Source organism: Penicillium longicatenatum (assembly GCF_028827895.1).
Source record: "Penicillium longicatenatum strain IBT 33135 chromosome Unknown contig_11_segment0_segment0, whole genome shotgun sequence".
In the NCBI taxonomy this organism is placed as follows: Eukaryota; Fungi; Ascomycota; class Eurotiomycetes; order Eurotiales; family Aspergillaceae; genus Penicillium; species Penicillium longicatenatum.
Genome location: NW_026643117.1, coordinates 1,202,337 through 1,223,428, shown reverse-complemented (window position 1 = coordinate 1,223,428; position 21,092 = coordinate 1,202,337). Strand labels below are relative to the sequence as shown.

Genomic DNA, 21,092 nt, shown 5'->3' with positions numbered 1-21,092 from the left:
CGTGGGGGCCTTGCTTTTCCTGGCCGTTTGGAGACGGGTTATTCGAGTACTCGCAAAAACAACCAAAATTATCGTAAATGATCGTGGGCATTCTCCTTTGTGGCTGGGGAAGTTAATCGTGATGGTCTATTATCTCATGTGGCTTTGGCATGACCAGGTTCATGCGAGGATTTGGAACGCGGGGCATGGCAACGTGATCATTTATGAAGGACGAACGGCTTGGTAGTATATCATCAGCATGCCCTATTGGATTGAGATGATAGTATAGTCAGATTGATATTAAAATTGACCTAACCTATGAATCCGAATCGCTCCGTAATTTTCCAGCAAACTTGCTCGGACCGAATTACGGCCCCCGAAAATTTAACCTGCGACTTCATATGAACCCAAAAATGCCACCCCAAAGATAATCTAATCACTTATTCTAGTAGTAAAAAGCAGGTTGGGAGATGGAAGACTACCTTCAGAGAGCCCACAGCTTAATGGCCAAAACCCCCCTTATCGGTCTGTCGCTTCCGAAAACAGACAGTCTTCAGCACTAAGAATCAACCAGACGGCCACAATGATTTTCCCTTTATCATAAGAGGACTTTATCAGAATCACTTCGAAAGAGAGGGCTTTGATCTCGATACTTTGCCTATCGGACAGACAGACTTCATCCGGCTAAGAGAGGGTCATGTCGGTGGTCAATTCTGGAGTGCGTTTATTCCATGGTAGGAGTTTCCTTTCCGTGAAACCCTCTATATGGTTGATTTTATTAACACTACTGGGGATTTCTCTTCATAGTGCGAAGCCCGGAGGTGATGCTACACGCTCCGACCTCGTGGTCATCGAAACACTTCAGCAGATCGACCTCATCCATGCCATGATCGAGAAGTATCCACATATCCTCAGCCTAGCCCGCACAGCTGACGAGGTATGGGAAGTATTTCGATCCGGGCGAATCGCCAGTTTGATCGGGATCGAGGGATTGCATCAGATCGCCGACAGTGTAAGCGTCCTGAGAACGTATCATCGATTAGGAGTACGATATATCACGTTGACTCATAACTGCGACAATCGATATGCCACCTCGGTCAGTTGCAGTTTCGGGACCCCTCGCCAGATTCTGTCCTGGCCTTTAATTCTTAGATGAGATGAACGTCATTGGAATCTTGTACTTGGCTGATACTGTGTTTAGAGTTCCTCCAACCAGCAGACGGGCTTATCCGATGATGGGAAACGCATAATCAAGGAAATGAACAGGATTGGAATGTAGGAAATTTTTCCCATTCACAAAGGAGTTCCGCTGACAAGCTCTCTCATACAGGATGGTAGACTTGTCTCATACCAATGATGCCACCCAACGTGACGTTCTTCGGTTATCAGAAGCTCCCGTAATTTTCTCCCATTCCTCCTGGTGAGTCGACATTCGCAAGTTCTTCAGAAAAGTGAGACTAGCTAACTTCTCAGTGTGGGAGTGACACCGCACCCCCGAAATGCCTCGGATGAAGTTCTTGATCTGCTACAGCAGAACGGTGGAGTGATCATGGTCTGCTTCCTGCCCAACCTCGTTGCCCCGACACCGCTTCCAGGGGAAGAAAAGCAAACACCAAAGGTCTCTGATGTGGTGAATCATATCATCTACATAGGCGAGCGGATTGGATTTGCCCATGTGGGTATTGGGTCTGACTTCGATGGTATGCTGCACGGGCCGCAGGGTCTTGACGACGTATCACAATATCCAAATTTAGTCGCCGAGCTACTCCGCAGTGGACTGAGCGACGATGATGTGCAAGGTATCATGGGCCTCAATGCTCTGCGAGTCCTGCAAGCTGTTGAACAAATTACTCGAAGGATCTGCCGGTGCGAGGGTATCTCGATGCAGTGCGACGAAATTGATGCAATGTGGACACCACAGCAAGAGTCCCTGTTGAGACAGGCAGGGGCAAGCCGGGTCAGAGAACAAAATTGACCTTTAGGGTTATAGTTGGGGTATTTGAGGGGATGAACTTCCTGTTTCGTCATTGAGGCTTTCAATCCAAGTGCCCATGTCATGTATCTTTCTTATACGTACCTGAAACCATCCCAGCCTTTCTAGCTTTCGCCATCTAATCTGTGGACTTATAGTTGCGCGGTTGACTTCAAACACATTCATCATTTGGAAATCTGTGCTGCTTTTGATCTTTTGGCTAAAAATGGGGTTTCCAATCGGCGGAACATCATCACATTTCACAGTTGCTATCTGCGAAACGCCAAACGAGTAAAAGGTCATATTTATGTTTACAATTCTTGTACTTTAATGGGTACCGTCATTCGTTCTCTACCATGGAAATCAAATTCTCAATCCGTTGCTCCAGCTCCTGTAGCCATTTCTTCAACCTTTCCTGCATTGATCCCCGTCTCTGTGTAATTGCTCTGGACAGCCGACGAAGCATCTCGGTATTGAGGCAGAGCTCTTTAGACACGATCCGGGTCCTTAGGGCCTTCTGTTCTTCGGGGTCGATCAGGAAAGTCCCAAAACCTACACAGGGCATCTTATACTGGTCGTAAGGTTTTGACCGGACAATAATTTCGAACAGACTGACAATATGCTCCGCCGCTGCCGTGAGAATAACGGAGGAAGTAGAGCTCAATGTTGGTCCGTCACGCACTATGAGGTCATTGACCTTGTTGACAGCCTCTCGGTTTGTTGCTAACATCTCGTCTACCGCACGCTGACCCTCGCGCTGCCTAGCTTCGAGGTGGGCCACAAGTTCTGCACAGGATGCGATGCCGGAATCCGTCGGCTTATCTCCGCCGAGACGAGATTGGGGAACCAGGCCACCCGTTTGATCATGGGTCGACGCTCTGGTCGCGTTGTCTTGCCGCGACCACGATGGTGCAAGGTTGAGAGTGCTCTGAGGCAAGGCTATGAAGTCACGGAATAGACTTTCACAAGGCGATGCATGATGAATGGCCATCGAAGACAATGGGCGCTTTCCATCAGTTATTCCCGATAGGCATGTCCCTATAGGCGACTGGGATGCTTCTGGTGTTGCCAAAGACGGGAAGGCATCATGGACATCAGCCGCTGGGTCGATATTATCTAAAGAGAGGGTAACATCCGACATAGACGAGCCACTCCAGGCGAGAAAGTCATTATCATCGAGACAGGGTAGCACATTCCTCTCCGGTGACAGCTCGTTAGCGTCTGTCAGCCAGGCACTCATGGCGTCTATTGGACTTCCATGTTGGTCCAGATTATCGACAGACATCGGGCAGCTGGACGGGATCCGGCTTCGTCTTTTACGACGTCCGCGCGTCTTGCCGACCAGCGAGACCATGTAAATGCATTTTTGGTCAGAATCACGACATCGCACACACCCACTTCTTTCGCCGGTGCAGCGAACCTGTCAAGAAAACTAGGTTAGGTCCCGATGTGCGGGCACCTAGAACAGAACAATGCAGGGGACGCACCTTGGCGGCATGGCAATTGTTACAAGCACTTCGCAATCGGACCCCTTCCTCGGGTACAGGAGTATTACCCTTGTCTCCAGTCTTCTCAAATGTCATATTTGGCCAGTATGTCGCAATTGTGGCTGAGAAATGGGAAGCGAGGACAGCCCTTTTCTACTCAGCGGCATTATTCTCACGGATTAACAGGCTATCTACGGGCACTATAAAGAAGCGCCCCGCCCCCATTCCATTAGGTTGCAATGAACCCCTGTTTGCTAGAATGACATGACAACGAACGCGTGGATGAGTGGGTACGCATAAGGCGCGTGCGGGTGCGTGCGGGACTGGTCAGTTATCAATCAGCCTTACTACTACAAATTTTACTTAAGAGAGGCTAATGCGATACCTTTGAATTCCATCAGAAGAAATAAAGCTCGTTTACAGCTTCCTTGAGGCTTTAACCCTCCACGAGTACACAACATTTGACAACAGATTTTCTTCACTCACCAAATCCTGAGATGAGGATCTCCCTACCAAGGTACCCCTGAAGGATGCTGACGGCGCTAGATCAGCATTTCAAGGCGTCCTCCGAGCATCCGAGTGGCTGAGTCTGGTATTGATGGCTTAGATGTTAAAACGTCAATCGCCAGTGCAGAACAGGGTTTTGCAAGGGTCCGATTCTACTTCCAAATAAAGCTAGTCACCTCTGTTGCCGAATCAGAGTTGCAAAAATGGCCCCAGGTTATGTAATATGCTTTTTCTTCATCGGACTCCTGCTTTTTGGCATATCACAACTTACCTAAAACAGTTTGAGGTCTCTGTTGTTATAGAGTGCGGGGTATTGCAAGGGGTGGACCAAGGGTCCGGCGGACACCGACAAGGCTCGGAGCTAAGGGGCCGGCCCGGCCACCCCCGAGGTCCGAGCCTGAGACTAGTAAAAGTCTAACGTTGATTAACAAGGGACCAAACAGGCCCCCAACAACAGGAAAGAAAAGATCATGAATGATTGGGAGCTACGTCATTCTTCGTGTATTATCGCCGTTCGCACAATTTTGAGCAAATTCCAAGAGTGGTTGATTCATGTGATTGCTTATGTACAAACTACCTTTTTGCATTCGATCAAGGCCATTTTCTATCTGACTGTTTGTCTGGGAATGACCATATATTCGGTTTTTGAGGTGGCTAGGGTAAATAAAAAGCAAGCGACCAGACTAATAAGAACATGGACCAAATTCCAACGAACTGCGATTTGACGGATTCATTGGCCACAAGTCCTTCACATATTATAACAGACCGTCATGTCCTCCACATGCCTAGCTGTAGCCAAATCCCGCGTAGCACATTTAGTGTTGTCTGGATTAAATTCACGTCACAGCCGCTGGGGCTATACCGCTCTTCAAATCATGCAGATTCTGAAGCTCAAATTCCTCTCGCTCTGTCCCCCAGTTGATAACATATCGTTCTTGGCAAAGAGGAGTAGCGTAGCGAGTCTTTTCGTCTTTTGACCTGTTGCCGGGCGTTCGCGATGAGCTCCTGTGAATGCGCTGAACTCTCCGGTTCTTGCCACGGATTTTGTGTCTGAACTTCATCCACTTTAACGTATCAGTGGCGCTTTTGGCATTAAACGCGAAGAGAAGAAGCGGTCTAGACACATAGGCTGAAGTACAGACTAGATCTCTCTTAGCAAATTTGTTAATAACAACACTCTTTAGATCAATGGGAATTCCTAAACAATTGGAAACATCCACTTCTCTTGAAACTCCAGATTGTCATCCGAATGCGGGAAATCAGACACATTCAGCGCGAAAAAGGAAGTCAGGAATGAAAAATTAGGCTGTTCGCATACTGTGCTTGAGTTGCAAGACTCTAGCCCAGATAAAACACCAATATCGGGCGATGGTTCCTACAAAACCTGTCAATTGATTGGCCTCCGTGTTCTTGAACTAATCAACAGAAGACTAAATCGCTACCAGGAGTTCAATCACGCAGCGGGCTGTTTTTGAAAAAGAATTTGTCTCCCTCTATCTCCCGTAACGTCAACCTTTGAACCACTTGTGTCTCGTCACGCTGAAACACCATCTTGTATGTGTAAGCGTCTGATGAAGCGCCCTCATATTGCCTCTTACTCCCTCTTTCCTCTCCTTTCCCACTTCGACAGATTCAAATATTTTCTCTTCCCTCGGTATTTATGATAGACAATAATTGATTTTTTCTTAAACCTAAAGCATTCCATGCCACATTGACTACTAGCAACTGAGCGGATTGGAGGGGGTAAGAAATGACCTGTCTTTAGCCTGATCCTCTTAACTCAATTTTAGCCCGATGTCATTATTTGAACCTTATAATGCAGATTAGCGGGAAAACTCCTTTGGGCCTCTAATATCAACTTAGCATAAGAGTTTACTAAATTTGATTTAATAGTAACAGACTTAATATGGTGATCGCGCGAACCAAGGAGATTCTCACCCGACTTATCACCCCTAGTCGCGAAATGTTAAAGCGGCTCTAGCCATTTTTGTTATTTATTCTACACTATATGATCCAATTCCATTTATAGTCTGGTACATACGACCATAGGGTGTGGAGAACAGGGCTTCCCGTCCGCTCAGCCGTACTTAAGCCACACGCCGGTCAGTTAGTAGTATGGTGGGTGACCACATGCGAATCCTGACTGTTGTATGTTTTTTTGTTTCTTTTTCTTCATTACGAAAGCTCTCTTACTGCCTTACTCTTCACCCCGTTAAGCCCCCTTCATCTAATATGCTGGCTTCAACTTGTGCTTGTCCCCAATGACAAAGAGGGAGGGAAATATATTAGCCAGTCGGAAACCCTGGTCGACTCGCGCACCCCGGAACATATAATAAACTTATTATTACAAACATTTGAATCTTAGCAACCAACCATAAGAACTAGATTGGATTTCGATGCTAGATTCTATTATATGCTCTAAGGTGTCTGGCTCGCTAGTGAACTACGTTGAAGACATGACCGTAATCGACCCAAATCCGGTGAAGTCCGTGATCTCCAATACCTACATACATGGGGACGGTCTATCACAAGGTTATAGAAAGCCTGCGAGCCACAAAGGGACTCAAAAGCAAGGACACCAGCGATATAGCTAGACATGCTCAGTCTCCATATTTGAGGAATTTCTCTTATGCCCCCTGCAAGACTCATCTCGAGACTCGGGGAAACATTGACATCAATATGAAGGGCCTTGCGTACTTCGCAGTGATTGCCTCTGTGCAAGCTTCACACATTTTGTCCACCAATCCCTCCATCATCGGGCTACAGGTAGTCCCAACTGCAAGACATACACTGTGCAGGACGGAGATACTTGTGCAAGTATTGGCAAGTCGAGTGGAGTCACATGGGCGCAGCTGCTCTCATGGAACTCTGACATCAACAGCGAGTGCTCGTATGTACCCTCGGACTCATCTTGCATTGAAGATAGAATGCAGCTCATAGCATGATTTCTAGGAACCTCGGTGATCTCTCTGGCAAGGAAATCTGCGTCAGCAATCCCTCGGGAGACTATGCTATCCCCGCCACCCGTTCCTCAGTCTCAAGCAGTGCAACCGGCTCAGAGAGCATTGTCACCACCACAGTGTATTTCTCTTTGCAGGATCCGGGAAGGCGATGACTTATCATACTCAGAATCTCTTTTCTTTCTTCAAATGCAGGCTGACCCTCGAAGGATTTCATTCTGTGGAAGCCTACCCTTCGCTCGCGAAGAAGTCATCCCGTAGTAGTTCGTTGATTCCGCAGACAGCTCCAACAGCCAGTGGCAGTGCAGGCTCGAGCTCGAGCGTCGCTTCAGACACGTATAACTACCCTTGCACACTCCGAGCCAGCTCATCCAACTGTGCGAAGCTCTCCAAGCCTACCAGTACTAAGACAAGCGGGCCACGAAGTCCGTCTTCAGTTGCTGCGCCGTTGACAAGACTATCTATCATGCTCTGATCTAGAGCCCACCACGCCTCCTTTATATATGCTTTAAAATAGGTCCTATCACTCTTAGACCTTCCCATTTGGATAAGCTCTGGATGGAGCTGAAAATTTTTCAGTTTCAACCACCCCCAGACAGGTTCAACGGGGTTCAAATCAGGTGAGTGTGCGGGCCAATCTTCAACATAAATTCCATGCTCTTCAAACCAGTCTCTCGTCACTACGCGGTATGGATCCTCGCGTTATCTTGCTGAAAGACTCTACCAGGCTCATAGACCGGAAGGAGACCTTCCTCGAGCGCATATAGGTGTAAATTCGCCGTATATCCCCCTCGAGAAACCTCCCCGAGCTGGGCACGGGTCGTGCCGATAATATTCCCTTATGGCATAATGTAGCAGGGGATCCTTGATAGTCTAGCAGCTTGATTTTTCTTTTCTCATTTTATCTCTTTTTTTTTTTATCTCCTTTTAGCAGAGGGGCTGTCGATATTAATATTACGCGTCTAGCTGCGTAATATTGAACTTCTACGTGCGAATTGATTTATTAAAGTAAGGCCGCTCCGTGCCGGGTTACATTAGTACCAATCATGAGAGCAGGTCATAGTGCAGCTTATGCTGACATCCTGCATAATTATGTGCTGACCTATCGACTGATCACATGGTTGCTAGGAAGAGCTAAATCCATCGCACGACATCCCTTAGACAAATCTCATTGGTCCTTACCCCTCGCGATGATCAAGATCAGTTCCTGATCCAGTTCCACCTGTTTATATATGGTCTTCAGAGTTACCAATACCCCTCAAGCCTGATCCACGTGTCCCGCCCTATCCCGCCTCTTGTGCCTGACGGCATATTCCTTGAACATGCTAAACCCGCTATTCGCGTCATTTGTGTCAAGCTTTTAGAACCAATGACTCTTCACGGATACTTACCCGGGGAAGTGACCGAAGTTGGGATAGTCTCATCTGGTCACAACCCAGCACGATGTCCTGACAAATGCAAGTATTAGTGCGAGCGAACAAGGCCTATAAGTTTGGCCGCGATCGCCCGACTATGTCGATCTGCCTCGGCGTGTGACTTTATACCATAGGCCGCTTGTTACCAGGGTTACAAAAATGCCCTCAACTCGCCAAGTGCTCACCTTCCTCACGCTCGCCAGCCTCGCAGCTGCAGCGCCTGTCAAGGAGGCTGACCGGAAGCTGCGCAAGCGCGATACGCTCCCGGACTATGCCATCACTTACGCGCCCCTCTCCTACCTCTATAGTGGCGAAAAGTGGTTTCCGTCCGACATCACGACGCACTTGGCCAACGTCGAGCCCGAGGAAGACTATACCGCTATCGGGACTAACGGATCGGTCACGCTCGGCACGCTGGACTCCGTCTCTTCGGATGTCTATCTAACTGCTTCCGATGGCCCCATTCTGGACCCATTGGATGGCACCCCGGCCTGGCTCTCCTCGGAATACGGTATCCCCGACAGCGATGGCCTTAGTGCCGCTCCTGGACTTATCATTGCCGCGGAGAAGAACAGCACTATAACCGATGTGTTCTACTTCTATTTCTATTCGTATAACTACGGAGGAAAGTGAGTGTCCAGGCCCTTCCCAACTCTGCATACACATATGGTTTGCTAAACCGAGCCTCTCCGCAGGGTCCTGGATATCAACTTTGACGACCACGTTGGCGACTGGGAGCACGTGATGGTGAGCACATGAGCATTTGCCGCTCACACTTATAATCTTCCACGCGCTTCGATTGCATCTACCCTAACAAATTTCTCTGCAGATCCGCTTCGTCGATGAAAAGCCATACGCCATCTATTGCTCCCAGCATAGCGCCGGATCGGCCTATTATTGGGATGTGGTTGGCTTTTCGGGTGATCGCCCCATCACTTACGTTGCGTACGGCGGACACGCCAACTACGTGACCGCAGGTAGCCAAGACTACACTATCGCGCTGGGTATAATTTCCGACACAACAGACGCTGGGTACCTGTGGGATATGACGCTCAACTACCGGGGTTACTTGTACGACGTGGACGCGAACACCTTCACTGTCGCATCTGGAGCGGGAACAGGCGCTACTGAGGAGGCGGACGAGTCGGCCGATTGGCTGAACTGGCTGGGACGTTGGGGCGACGAGGAGTATCCAGACGGGCTTCTCGATGACATCGAGACTGGCCAGTACTGCATCTCGTCCGAGTGCCACTACACAAGCGGGCCGACTGGCCCCGTGGACAAGAACCTCGGCCGGACTACCATGTGCGAGGACGATGACGACTGTACCGTCTTCGATAGCATTGACGACCTGACGACACAGTCCTAGGTTGATAACCGTGTTTAGAGCAAGGTTAGACTGGATATAGCTACATTTACTTGGTATATACGGTTCACTCGACTGGCAATATTCTGGCAATAATTGATATACTCCCGGTGAGAATTATGACACCGTCCCAGCTCAAGAGCAACATGAAAGATCAGAACCTTGTACAATTATCAATATGGCAATCATTCATTTCTTTCGTAACAGTCAACTACTATCTGCATTTAATGGAGGTTCGGTACCAAAGCTATTATAATACCGTTATGGGTTTCTCTTGGTCTGTATCGCCCGATCATGAGGAATATATTGACTACAATAATTTATAATTTGGTGAGGCTATTCAAGGTTTTATCACCGATCGGCTCAGTGCCAGTTGAATCAATGCTAGTCGGTTCATTGCCTTCCTTGTCGTGCCGTCTTCATTGGCCATGCTTTGTGCCTAACGCTCTTTCCCTGCTTTCCAAAAGACTGCTTTGAGCTGACTCCACATATTCCGGACGGCGTGGGATCAGTGGCTTTCGAGTCTTCGCTGCGTCATTTGTGGGAGAGGCCTGGGTAATCCTCCAGTATCTTGACGCTCATCATGTCAGTATTGTGTTCAATGTCGCTATCGCGATCATTGGGAATGCTGTCCCTTTCTACTTCAACACAGCTGCAAGCCAACATAGGCTCATCGCCATTCGGCCGGATATTAGTGTTTCCGCTCCTTGAAATGTCTTCCTTCCCAGCGAGTTGCTGAATTGGTGAATTCTCATCAAATTGTCTCCAACCCCTCCATGATGTCAACTTCATTGCCCAAATTCGAAAAATCGGCTGTAATGTTGGTAAACAGGCGCAAATCACAGCCACGGATATTTCATTCTGAGACCACATAGCCATGCTGCCCCTTACCCACGATATGTCATGAGAGTGCTTGAGCCTGGTCAGAGAGGATATGCGAATAATGCTGGCGCCAATGACGCTAAATTGGACACAAAGGATGAGTTACCAATCTTTTGAAAGCTTGAAATGGGCAGGTCTTGCACTCACAATCCTCCGAGTAAGAAAATTCCACAGACAAGGAGCTTTTGAAATATTCGCATTTGCAACTTCCAAATTATTGGCATCGGAATCATGAGAATGAGGCCGTCGGACGCCACGTTCACCGCCGCATTTGCGATATAAAAGTGGGAGATGTTAAAGAGACTTTTCCCTCCATCTGGATCAACATACTTGTTCCAGCAATATGAAATTGGCTGGCAAGCGACTAATAACGCGACGAGACTTCCAACTCCCCAACTGATAACGATAAAGATGCATATCCACATGGCCCAGTTCATGTTGAAGATACGGCGGTAAAAGGCTATAATCGAGGACTTCACGAGAACCAAACAAGAGATATAGACGAAGCTATATGCCCAGGCAGTCTATCATTTCAAGTCAACAACATTTCAGCATCCCGTTAATAGGATAAACCAACCCTTTGAATTTTCACCAGATCACTCATTGCTCCAGCCCAGATATGCTTCCCAGCCCCATAATATTCAGCTAAATTTCTCAGCACCACCCACGACGATAAAAGCAGCAATGCACTTTACCTAAAATTGTCCATGCGAATGAAGCGACAACAAGGACCTATATGAAGTATTTCAGAATACCTGTGATTCAGTCGGACAAGGCCAAGATCCCACATACCTGAGCGGCGATTATTGTCCAATCATCGAGTCCCAATCCGACCTTCTTGGCCGCAAGTCTTATGTAGATGCGCAAAAAAACACTAATTGTCGAAAGGGCCACCATCGCACTAATGGTTCCTGTAATCGTGTGAACTTGGCTCTCTGATAGATCCATGCCTGCTGGGGGCGGGCCGAGAAGAGCCTCTACGCTAGCCATAGCTTATGATTAGATTTCCAATCAGAATCAAACGTTTAGCTAACAATGCATAGTAATCTTGGGCGTAGAAATGGAATTAAAAAAGAGTAAGACATAAGAAAACAGCAGTAACCGAAAACACTCGGTGGAGAATTCAAGGTCCACTTTAGTAAATTCAAGGCGTCCGACTCTGTCGCTCAAAGCGCAAGGGATTTCCTAGTAGGATAAGTCCTAGAGCTGAGTCTTCAGCTTTTCTGGCAACAATGTTGAATGATTATCCTTCACTAAGTAGGGGCGTGTACAACACTTCAAGGTCTCAAGATCCAATAGCCTTGCGCCAAGCGTGCTTGGGTGCACGGCTAGGCCCCCAGTACCGCGTCCTTGGATCGCCTCTGGCCTTGATCTCTACGAAGAGGAGTTTTACTCTATAATAGTATTTGGGGCTTGTTCATTGTTTGATGCAGGTGTTGTAATATTTGTCTACAAAGTCCATCCTCGCAATCTGCTATCTAGTTGGGAAAATTCTCTAAATGATCCATCGCCATCGTAGTGACTATGGTCGTCTCCAAGAGATGGCAGGATGAACCATATAATACGGTATGCTCCCAAGGATAAACTTCACATACTAGGAAGTGATTTCAATTCCCAAGTCCGATACATTGCCGTCAATGAGTTCTACTGTTCTATAAAAGAGATGAAATGAATGCAGTCGCAAGCGATCGGTTTTACTTATGGGAACGACGAGTTTTAATGAGAGTAGAAAGCGAGAATGGACGCAGTATAATGATATAAGAATGAATTGTATTGAGAGCGACAAGGAAGAAAGAAGAAGAGTCTATAAAAGTGAAGCTTAAATAGTCAGAGGAAGGCACTAGTCCCAGAATGGACGTCAACACTGGAGATCCGAAAAGTCCGCAGCGGGAGGTGTGAAGACCCTGATCAAGCAGCAAAGACGCCCCAAGACTTGGATTTTACCTGATTCATTATCTGCAAGCACGTCGTCCGCAGGCCTGCGCATGTGAGGACCTCTCCTCATTTGGTATCCCAGTTTTGATCTTGATACATATCCATCTTTGTGCCCATTCAATCCAACAGACAAGCAGAAGGTTCCAGTTGTTGAAAACGTTTCATGTGACCGATGTCCCATTTACGGGTTTCATAGTAACCTCGGAACCTGCTTTCTTGGTATATAATGGAGAAAATTCGCAAAAAGAAAGATCTTCAATTTTGACATTCTCCTAATATCGGTGACATCCAAAAGGACATCCCCACAACGGCTTCTTCTTTCTTTTGCAGTCACAGTCCAAGCTATTGAGTGACCCGCTGCCCTTTCCTATCATTTTGTCGAACCAATCCTCCATTTCTAGATTCCATCAGTAACCACAGGGACCAGATAGGGAGGCACTACCAACCTTCGTCTTCCTTGAGGGCTAGAATGCGATAACCCGGACAGTGAGCCACTAGACTCAAACGGGAAATCCATTCTTTGAACGAAATACTAGCTTCGCGAATATCAAAATCCACTCGACCGCTTTGTTCGGTTCCATTGTCGATATTTTTGAAATAATAATAATTGTCGTCACAGATGATATCTTCCAATGAGAGTGTTTCTAGAGATAGCTCGTTCTGTAAAGTGCCCAGAAGGCTAGACATACAAGTCACCTTTTCTTCGTTGCGTTTCCATGCCATTTGGGTTTCCCAGGTCGGACAGACTGAGCCTCGAGTATAATCAGGTGGAGAATATGGGTGATAAGTAGATAACCACTTTGCGCTTGGATATGCTTCTGTCGTCGACTCAGAGGATTCAGAAGTCGAGGAATGCTGTGGGAATTGGGGTGCACTTTCTGCCCATGCTGTTTCAGATGCTAGAAGGACTGGTAGGGGGGCTGGTCCATATTCTGGCGGGGCTACGGTCGGTGTGTACCATGGCGATGGTGAAAATGATGGCGGTGTTGGTTGAAATGATGGCGAGGTTGGTACATACGGCGATGTTGGTTCATATGACGGCGAGGTTGGTACATACGGCGATGTTGGTTCGTATAGTGGCGACGTTGGATGAAACCCTGACGAAGGGAGCTGAGATGCTGGCGATGTAAATTGAAACGTGGGTGTGTTAGAACGCCTCGAAGGTGGAATGGAAGAAAATCCAGCGCCATAAGGTGTGTTGGTAGACATCCACGGTATAGATCTTTCATTTTCTTGGTGGCCGGGGGACTCGCTGTGTTGCGACCCAGGATTTTCTGCAGCTCTCAACTCCTCGCTGCGTATTGTCACCCGTTGAAGTGTAAGAAGGACCAGAGTTTTCTTCACACTAAGCAATAGTGATTTCAAACAGTTGGAATAGATATCAAGCTCGTGAATATGAAGCTCTCGGAGTCTAATGAAGCTAATATCATGGAACATGTTTCCAACGTAGCTTTTTGCCGGATAGGCAGGCATATGATCTTGCGACAATGTCAGTCCTCCAAGTTGGGGTGCTAGCTTCGTGAAAATTTTCAGCCAAGCGGCCTCATTGAGATCAACACATAGATGAAGGTCCTCTAGGCCTTTTAAAGTAGACAGTAGAGAGTCAAATTGTTCTTCGGGGAGGGCAATTCCGGGGCCTATATCACCACAGAAATCAGAATCGCAGGTATACAGCTTTCGGGGTCTGCAGCTTGAGCCACATAACGCAAGAAAAAGCTTCGATATTGCCAAAGAGTTCAGTTTCCTTATCTGACTATCCTTATTAGTGTGGGTCAAGGACCCCAGGCTGTAAACATCGAAACGAAAATCAATCCGGCTCATCATCTGTCGCCTTCCCAGGAATGGAACTGTCTGCTGCCGTGGATCAAGCAAAAATTCCGTTTTGTAATGTGCGAGTCCTATTGTTTGGAGGTTCTTAAATCGATCCATGCATTCCCGGAGTCGAACACTGAGCGCTTCTGATTCCAGCAGGTTGGAATTATCTGCAAGCATGGCTTTATGGACAGCATACCGATTTTCCAGCTCATCGCCATTGACTTGTCGGCAGCTTTTTGATGATATAGACACCATGCCGAGAGGCTCTTCAGTACCGTCGAACACAGTGGGTATCATCCATAGCTCTTGGACGTGCTCGCGGAGACCATTTGACTTGGATAGTTCTTCCAGTTCGTGGAGACTTTCGCTAGTCACAATGAAACGGATTTTTCGGTAAAAGGTCTTCGCGAAATTCTCCAGTGAGCTTTTGTACAATGCGCGGCATGATAACCTCAGAGCGACCAATTGCTGGAAATCCAAATGGTTACATATCTTTGAGATCAATTCCACGGGAAGAGCTGCAATGAACATTCTAGCTGCGCGTGACGCGTTTCAAGGTTGAGAATAATAATAATGATAGGCTCGGTTTGTTATCCGCAGAAGTGGGTAGTAATCAGCCTCAGTCTCTAGGGCTCCGGGCTCCGGGTTCCCTTTGACGAAAAAGCGAAATCAAGATAAGAGTTCTGCGCTGAGAGACAAAGAGAAGAGTGAGATCGTGCAGCGGCAAGCCCCGATTATAGGAGACCCCGTGGACCTGGGCAGCGGAGAAAAACGCATTTGAGACCCACAGAAAATTAAAATACCTGTAATACCATATCAACAGCCCTGATACAGTCACATTGCAGAAGTATTTGCACCCTGGTACTTCGGGCTCCTTCGAACCCACCTATTAGTGATACTTTTCTGCGGGTAAAACCTCAAACTTCCTATCTCAGCTAATAGTGTGATCCGGGACCTACGCGTGGTCCAATTTCCAACGATGAAATTCCTACCGTTTCCCATTTCTCCAAGTCACCACCAACCACCACCATAAGATCTAAATACCAAGAGGATGAGGATTGAGTTGCTAAGGCTCTCAAAGCCTACTAAAATGGGAGATAAAGAAGGATTTCTAATGTATGACCAAGGATACAGTGAATGACCTTGCAAGAAGGAATGACTTTACTGATCTCGTTTCCCAGAAAATATGCCAAATTCTCGAGGAGAAGGCCGAGAGTACCTTCTTCTGGGTCGGGATAGCTCATAATGAATAGAGATCGGTGCATTCGAGGATAGTAGTCGAGAAGCTACAGGACAAATTGTATCGAAAGCTGCTCGATGCAGCAAAATGCGGCTCAGACGATTACCCACTGATCAAAAAGATTTATTGGACTGTTGCATTCGCATTGTGATCGCTGGAAATACTAGATGTATGTGCACTGAGTATCTTATTCGTATGAAGCGACATAGATTTGCGCTGGAGAGAACAAAGAATTTTTTCCACAATGATTTGACCATATATCTTTCGAATATGCATTTACTGCTCCTTTTGGAGATACCACTTCTTTTTGCGGAAATTTGGCCCCCTCGTGCTAGCTTCAATCTATGACAGGGAGCAGGAAGTTCGGATAAGCCAAGTGACCAGTCAAGAAGGATGAACATTTCAAAGCCACAAATTGGCTTGCTAGAGAGCTGGATACTTGTTGAACCCTAGGTGGGCCGATAATCTATGGTCCAACATTTTACTTGGGACTTGTCAAGTATAAATACCTCTTCAATTCCGTCTGAGGGATGACAGAATCCATCATCTCATTGTGTCTTCCTTTTTCTCCATATCCAATCTTAACGTTCGACTTCTAAACGGCGAGCAACATCATCATTTGCGAGCCCATCCAGCAAATTGATTTTGATGTAGGTTGCCATACACAAAGTTTCTACTTCCACACTTGCTAATAGGAGCCCAAACAGCTAGACAAGATGATATTTTTTGGACTGCTCCCTCTTCTTGCTATTGCTCCTGTCACTCTCGCCAGGCAGAGCCAGCAGCCCCAGACATTCCAAATGCGTCTCAATTGATCCATGCGCGTGCCAACTTGACCTACTGGCAGAACTGGGCATCGATCGGCGGTACCTACCTTACTGGCTTTGCTGATTTGGCTGGTGCAGTTGCAACTATCGTGTCCGCTAAATCAAGTGCTAAAAGCTGTGCCACTACCCTTGCTCAAGTCGATGCAAAGCGCGATGTGGAGGGGCCAATTGGAGTTGAAGCGATGGCGGTTAGCCTTGTTGCTGATGGATACAACCAAACTGGTGATTGGTTTTACCACACCAATGGAAATATAACTTTCGACGGTTTCTTCTCCAATGGCCAGGTGCGGATCCACGACCTCTATGTCGCGGGCAACTACACCGGTGCTCATATCTCATATGAAGACAATGTGATTGCTGCGGAAACAGATCTCTACAAGCGTACTACCTGGAGTCACAAGTCAGTCATCTTGGAATACCACTCCTACAAGGGTGTTTGCAAGACACGCTTGACTAAGGCTCAACTGAAGGAGGCGGCGGAGGTGCAGCTGCACACGATGTCCTCCAACCGTGACAAGTGCTCGTGCTGGACATACACCGGTGGGCATGGTTGGTACGGCGAGGTGAAGCTTATGGAAGTGTACGCTACTCGGCGTCGTGCTACAACACCGCCTGTAATGCCACTTAAAGTGGTATGAGCCCCTTGTGGTGTGGTGAATAAAAGAAGTCGGGTCCTTCTCATTTGCAAATGGGGCATACAGCCGGACGACGGCCGTGAAAAGAGCTTTGATCAGTATTTCAGGTTAAGCATGAGAGCTATTTCTGATTTCACCTGTTCGAATATAAGCCTGAAGGTGGTGCTTTCGTAGTCTAGCGAAGCTAAGGTATTTGGCTCCTTAGAATGACAATCTATGAGCTCATTTCTTTCTAGTATTGTATATCACATTCATCCGGGACATCTGGAATTTCACAAACACTTTCAAGTAAGGTCTATTCTAAACGGTCTAATCATGCTTGGTTTCCTCATTTATGGCGCGTATCTGGTGCTCTCCCGGAAATTACAATGATCAAAAATAGTCAATGGTTAGATGATTGGCAGCCAAGATACGTAAGATAATATGGTGCTGGTTGATACAGTCGCGCAGTCGTGCACCACCTGGCCGGCACCAAAGAGATCTTGAGCAGACTGGGCTCCTGCTCACATCTAGAGCACTGTGAAGTGTTTTGAACTCCCACGGCCGTCACCTAAATCACTGGTCTTTGTTCTGCCGGGCTTGATTCAACTATTCCCCCACCACGGAGAGGGGGAATGGCTGGATGCAGGCCCAGTGCCAGGAAAACGGTCAGGGGGATCATGGAATACGGCTCCACTTCATATTTCTTCCTTTCGCAGTCTCTATGTCAGGCATGATAAGACCTTTCTAGGAGCTTTCTAGTAGCTTTGCGACTTCCCCAAGAGAACGCATTGTCCCTGGTGAAGCGACATGAAAATGTGATTTCTCCCAGGCCCCTTACACGATGACGTATCGCCTGCATCTAAGCTACTAAAACTCTACAGAGCGCCTAAAAATGGTTCTAGAAAGCTACATCTGACTAAAGTAAAAATTATTTCATCATCATCATCATCATCACCATCATCATCCTCATAATTGAATGTGTGCAGCTCGCGAGAGTTGGCCATAATCGTTTTTAGGCTTGGATCGCCACTACCGTAACCACTTTCTCCCATGATTATTGGCTAGTATCTTACGTAGAGTGGGAGCCAAGGGATGTGTTGGCCGTAGTGCAAGCCACTTACGATGCGAATATCTAATAAAAGGACTGCTGGGGCTCTACCTTCCATTTCACGGAATTATGCCAACCGCGTACTGCAGCGAGAGCACATGGACTCCGTCCCCTCACCTCGAATGTAATTATACAGAATGACTTATCGATTTTTTTGAACTAATGATCAAAGCGTGCCGTGGCGGTGTAAAGCCTAATGGGCAAAATAATAACAGCCACACAAACTGTCAGCGTTACCCGCTGGACGAGGATCAGAGGTGAATAAAAGAAGCCTAAGGTGATATAGCTTGCTGCTACAAGAAAGGACAGAGAAAACAATATGTGCATTATCGACTGATGGAGGACAGACGAAGGAGAAGAGGAAGAAGCGCCATCCACTGAGGCTCAGGGCACCTGACTGCAGGCAGGCTCTGACACAAACTTATATGTAGTACTAGGTACCGGGAAAATGCCACGTGAGAGACCGTGGACCTAATGAATGCCACATACTCTGACCACTAGTGGTCAGAGCTTCTCACATTGGCTCTTGCAGTCGGGCTAAAGCCAAAAAAAAAAACCCCCCATTCTCTGGAATTACCAATGCTCTAGAGTGAAGCATTCCAGGGAAATGGCGCTTCTGAAGTAGTTTCGGACCGTATTGCAATGTTCAAAGCCATGCATCAGTTTTACTTTGATTGAACGCCGTTTTCAATTTGAAGCTCTACTTATACCTGCCATGATTTATCTGGACTTATAATTGGACGTCTTCAACATCCCTCATTCTTGTTTAGCGACCCTGCTTCTTGCGAGAGTCGAAAAACACGAAAAGGGATATGAAAAGGCTACCCAGCGCAAAGCCAACTAGCCAGGAAATCATGCCAATGATAGCAGCAAGGTTAGTCAGAGGAAGTAATATATTTTTTAAATCGTACAAAGCTACGGTAAATGTGACCGCTATACGTGACTAGTGACCAGTAGAATGACGAGCTGATTGAAGACTGGGAACCGGAAGCGCTTCTGGCCGGGGCACCAGCGGATTGAGAACCATGTGAGTTATTACCATTGACCTTGAATCGGATGGTTGTTTTCAGAATCCCGCCCGGGAACGATTTCCGCTTGCCCCCTGAGAGTACTGTTGACCAGGAATTCTTGTACTACGGTCGGTCAGCGAGGGAGTGGCCTCATTTGCTGGTTCTAGTCCTACATACGTATCGAAAAGAACTAAAGTGCGATCGTACTACCTTTTGGTTTTGGTAGGACCTATCTTTAATCTCAATGTTCTAATGAGCTAAGAAGTCCACACATACCTAATATCATTCGACGTTATATCATGTTAGGTACGCATTTTGCATTCACAGTATAGAGCGTGAGTAAAGGAGGGAGAACAGAAAAGAACACCTACAGCGACTCCCCTCAAGGGATCTTTACAAAGGCGCCTTATTCTGCACGGGTGCCGTAGCACTGGGTTGAATTTTCAGGAAGAATATTCAGGAGGCTGAAGAGATATCTAGGGCCCTAGACTGTCCTGAAGAAGACTGCGGCGTAGAGTAGCGAGCCGCCCATACCCGTACCGTGGGCGCTACGTAAGCACCAAAATACACTCACTGTTGTATGGTTTTGCTCTCCTTTTTAATACCAAGGGATGATTTGTTGAGACTAGCCACCTAAATACACCAGCCTTGTCTCCTATTTGCCCTGAAAAATTTTGCTTTGAAGCGGAAATGAATGATATTGAGGTTAAGACTGCATTCAGCGTGCAAGTTCAAAGATCCAAGTCAAAGCAGCTACCAGCTTAGTTATTAGTTTGTTGAATTTGAATTCTTGTTATTATGGTAGAAGATAGAAGATCTTTTTCTTTACAAACGAGTCTCTATCGAATAAATATTTGTAGCCCTGATCTATTCAAGTAGACTCATAGCAATTGTTTACAGATTTATATCAGAGCAATGACTGATCTCACTAGCACAGAAATGCCAAGGAGCTGACCTTAGCAGTGGCAACAGCACGCTAACCCAAAGCAGGTAAAGCCGTGACTAGCGCGAGGGTCCCAGCGTCACACAATTTCCCCCCAGATTTCCACAGATCCAGCTATTGAAGACTTTGCAGCTCCCTGCCGTGGCCCCTTACTGAGCATGACACATTCCACAGTAAACAAGTGTAAACAGATCTCCGAGAAAAAAAGCCACCGAGGTCACTTCCAAAAAAGCCACAACATTCCTTCCAGAAAAATAGCGGTGGTTGCTGCGAGGCGGGAAATAATGTACGGTATTTATCCGGTATGGGTTCCCCTGACCTCGTGCGATCATCCGAGCTTTCCTATCCTCCCGTCGGCGGGCATAAGGTTTGCTTGGTACTGGATCGACAGTTGCTCGTTCCTGCAGAAATGGGACTTGAATTTCCAAAGCAAGGTCTGTCCTTGGGTTCGTATTCTTGTTTTTGTTTTTCTTTGTCTTGGTCTTTTTTTTTTTTTTTTTTTTCTCATTTGTGTGACGACTGAATTTTTTAATCTTGGTGCCGAGCCTAAGAGCGCCACTTTATTACGGCCAAAAGTTGGCGCCTAGCTTCGGTTCTTTGGTTCTTTGATTTTGTCTTGGGGGCTTTGAGTAGGCAATGGGTCCCTAGGATTTAGTGGGGCCAACTCGGCTTGACTTGCTGCTCGAAATTGAGTCGAGAGTGCCGAATCATACGGTGTACTGATGTCAGGTCGCACAGGTCCCTGTGTCCCCTGTACTGTAATGAAATGCGAGATCCTGATTGATGCGTTTTCTTGATGGGTCATCTCATATGTAATTCCCCCCTTATCATCACAAACGCCTGGGGCAATATCCATGTCTCACATCGGTACCAAGACATCAAATCACAATCATGCGCTTAATCGGGTCCAAATGAAATTTTATGTCTCCTTGTCCATGGTCTTGCCTCTCTGCCTTGGATCTATGGCTACTGGCTAAAAATAAATAGGGAATTTGCATACGAGGCCTCATGCCACGATTAACATGATCC

The 21,092-nt window shown here is 47.0% G+C and overlaps 6 protein-coding genes across 6 annotated transcripts; 3 read left to right on the top strand and 3 right to left on the bottom strand.

Moving 5' to 3' along the window:
- Nucleotides 1-482: 482 nt before the first annotated feature.
- On the top strand, nt 483-1,954 carry gliJ (dipeptidase gliJ; the record flags this gene model as incomplete). Its single annotated transcript, XM_057110862.1, has 5 exons — nt 483-504; nt 530-713; nt 787-1,075; nt 1,181-1,254; nt 1,453-1,954. 5 exons carry the CDS (start codon nt 483-485, stop codon nt 1,952-1,954), a joined length of 1,071 nt encoding a protein of 356 aa, XP_056978088.1.
- Nucleotides 1,955-2,291: 337 nt separating this feature from the next.
- Nucleotides 2,292-3,534, bottom strand: N7484_000440 (Zn(II)2Cys6 transcription factor domain-containing protein; the record flags this gene model as incomplete). Its single annotated transcript, XM_057110861.1, has 2 exons — nt 2,292-3,371; nt 3,439-3,534. The coding sequence occupies 2 exons, from the start codon at nt 3,532-3,534 to the stop codon at nt 2,292-2,294; spliced, it is 1,176 nt and encodes a 391-aa protein (XP_056978087.1).
- Nucleotides 3,535-8,479: 4,945 nt separating this feature from the next.
- Nucleotides 8,480-9,689, top strand: N7484_000439 (uncharacterized protein; the record flags this gene model as incomplete). The annotated part of the gene is made up of 3 exons (XM_057110860.1): nt 8,480-8,949; nt 9,016-9,067; nt 9,150-9,689. The coding sequence occupies 3 exons, from the start codon at nt 8,480-8,482 to the stop codon at nt 9,687-9,689; spliced, it is 1,062 nt and encodes a 353-aa protein (XP_056978086.1).
- Nucleotides 9,690-10,220: 531 nt separating this feature from the next.
- Nucleotides 10,221-11,558, bottom strand: N7484_000438 (putative integral membrane protein Pth11-like; the record flags this gene model as incomplete). The annotated part of the gene is made up of 3 exons (XM_057110859.1): nt 10,221-10,647; nt 10,716-11,092; nt 11,361-11,558. 3 exons carry the CDS (start codon nt 11,556-11,558, stop codon nt 10,221-10,223), a joined length of 1,002 nt encoding a protein of 333 aa, XP_056978085.1.
- A 1,383-nt stretch (nt 11,559-12,941) lies between these two features.
- Nucleotides 12,942-14,849, bottom strand: N7484_000437 (F-box protein; the record flags this gene model as incomplete). Its single annotated transcript, XM_057110858.1, has 1 exon — nt 12,942-14,849. One exon carries the CDS (start codon nt 14,847-14,849, stop codon nt 12,942-12,944), a length of 1,908 nt encoding a protein of 635 aa, XP_056978084.1.
- A 1,239-nt stretch (nt 14,850-16,088) lies between these two features.
- N7484_000436 (uncharacterized protein) lies at nt 16,089-17,023 on the top strand (the record flags this gene model as incomplete). The annotated part of the gene is made up of 3 exons (XM_057110857.1): nt 16,089-16,111; nt 16,166-16,208; nt 16,331-17,023. The coding sequence occupies 3 exons, from the start codon at nt 16,089-16,091 to the stop codon at nt 17,021-17,023; spliced, it is 759 nt and encodes a 252-aa protein (XP_056978083.1).
- Nucleotides 17,024-21,092: the final 4,069 nt, after the last annotated feature.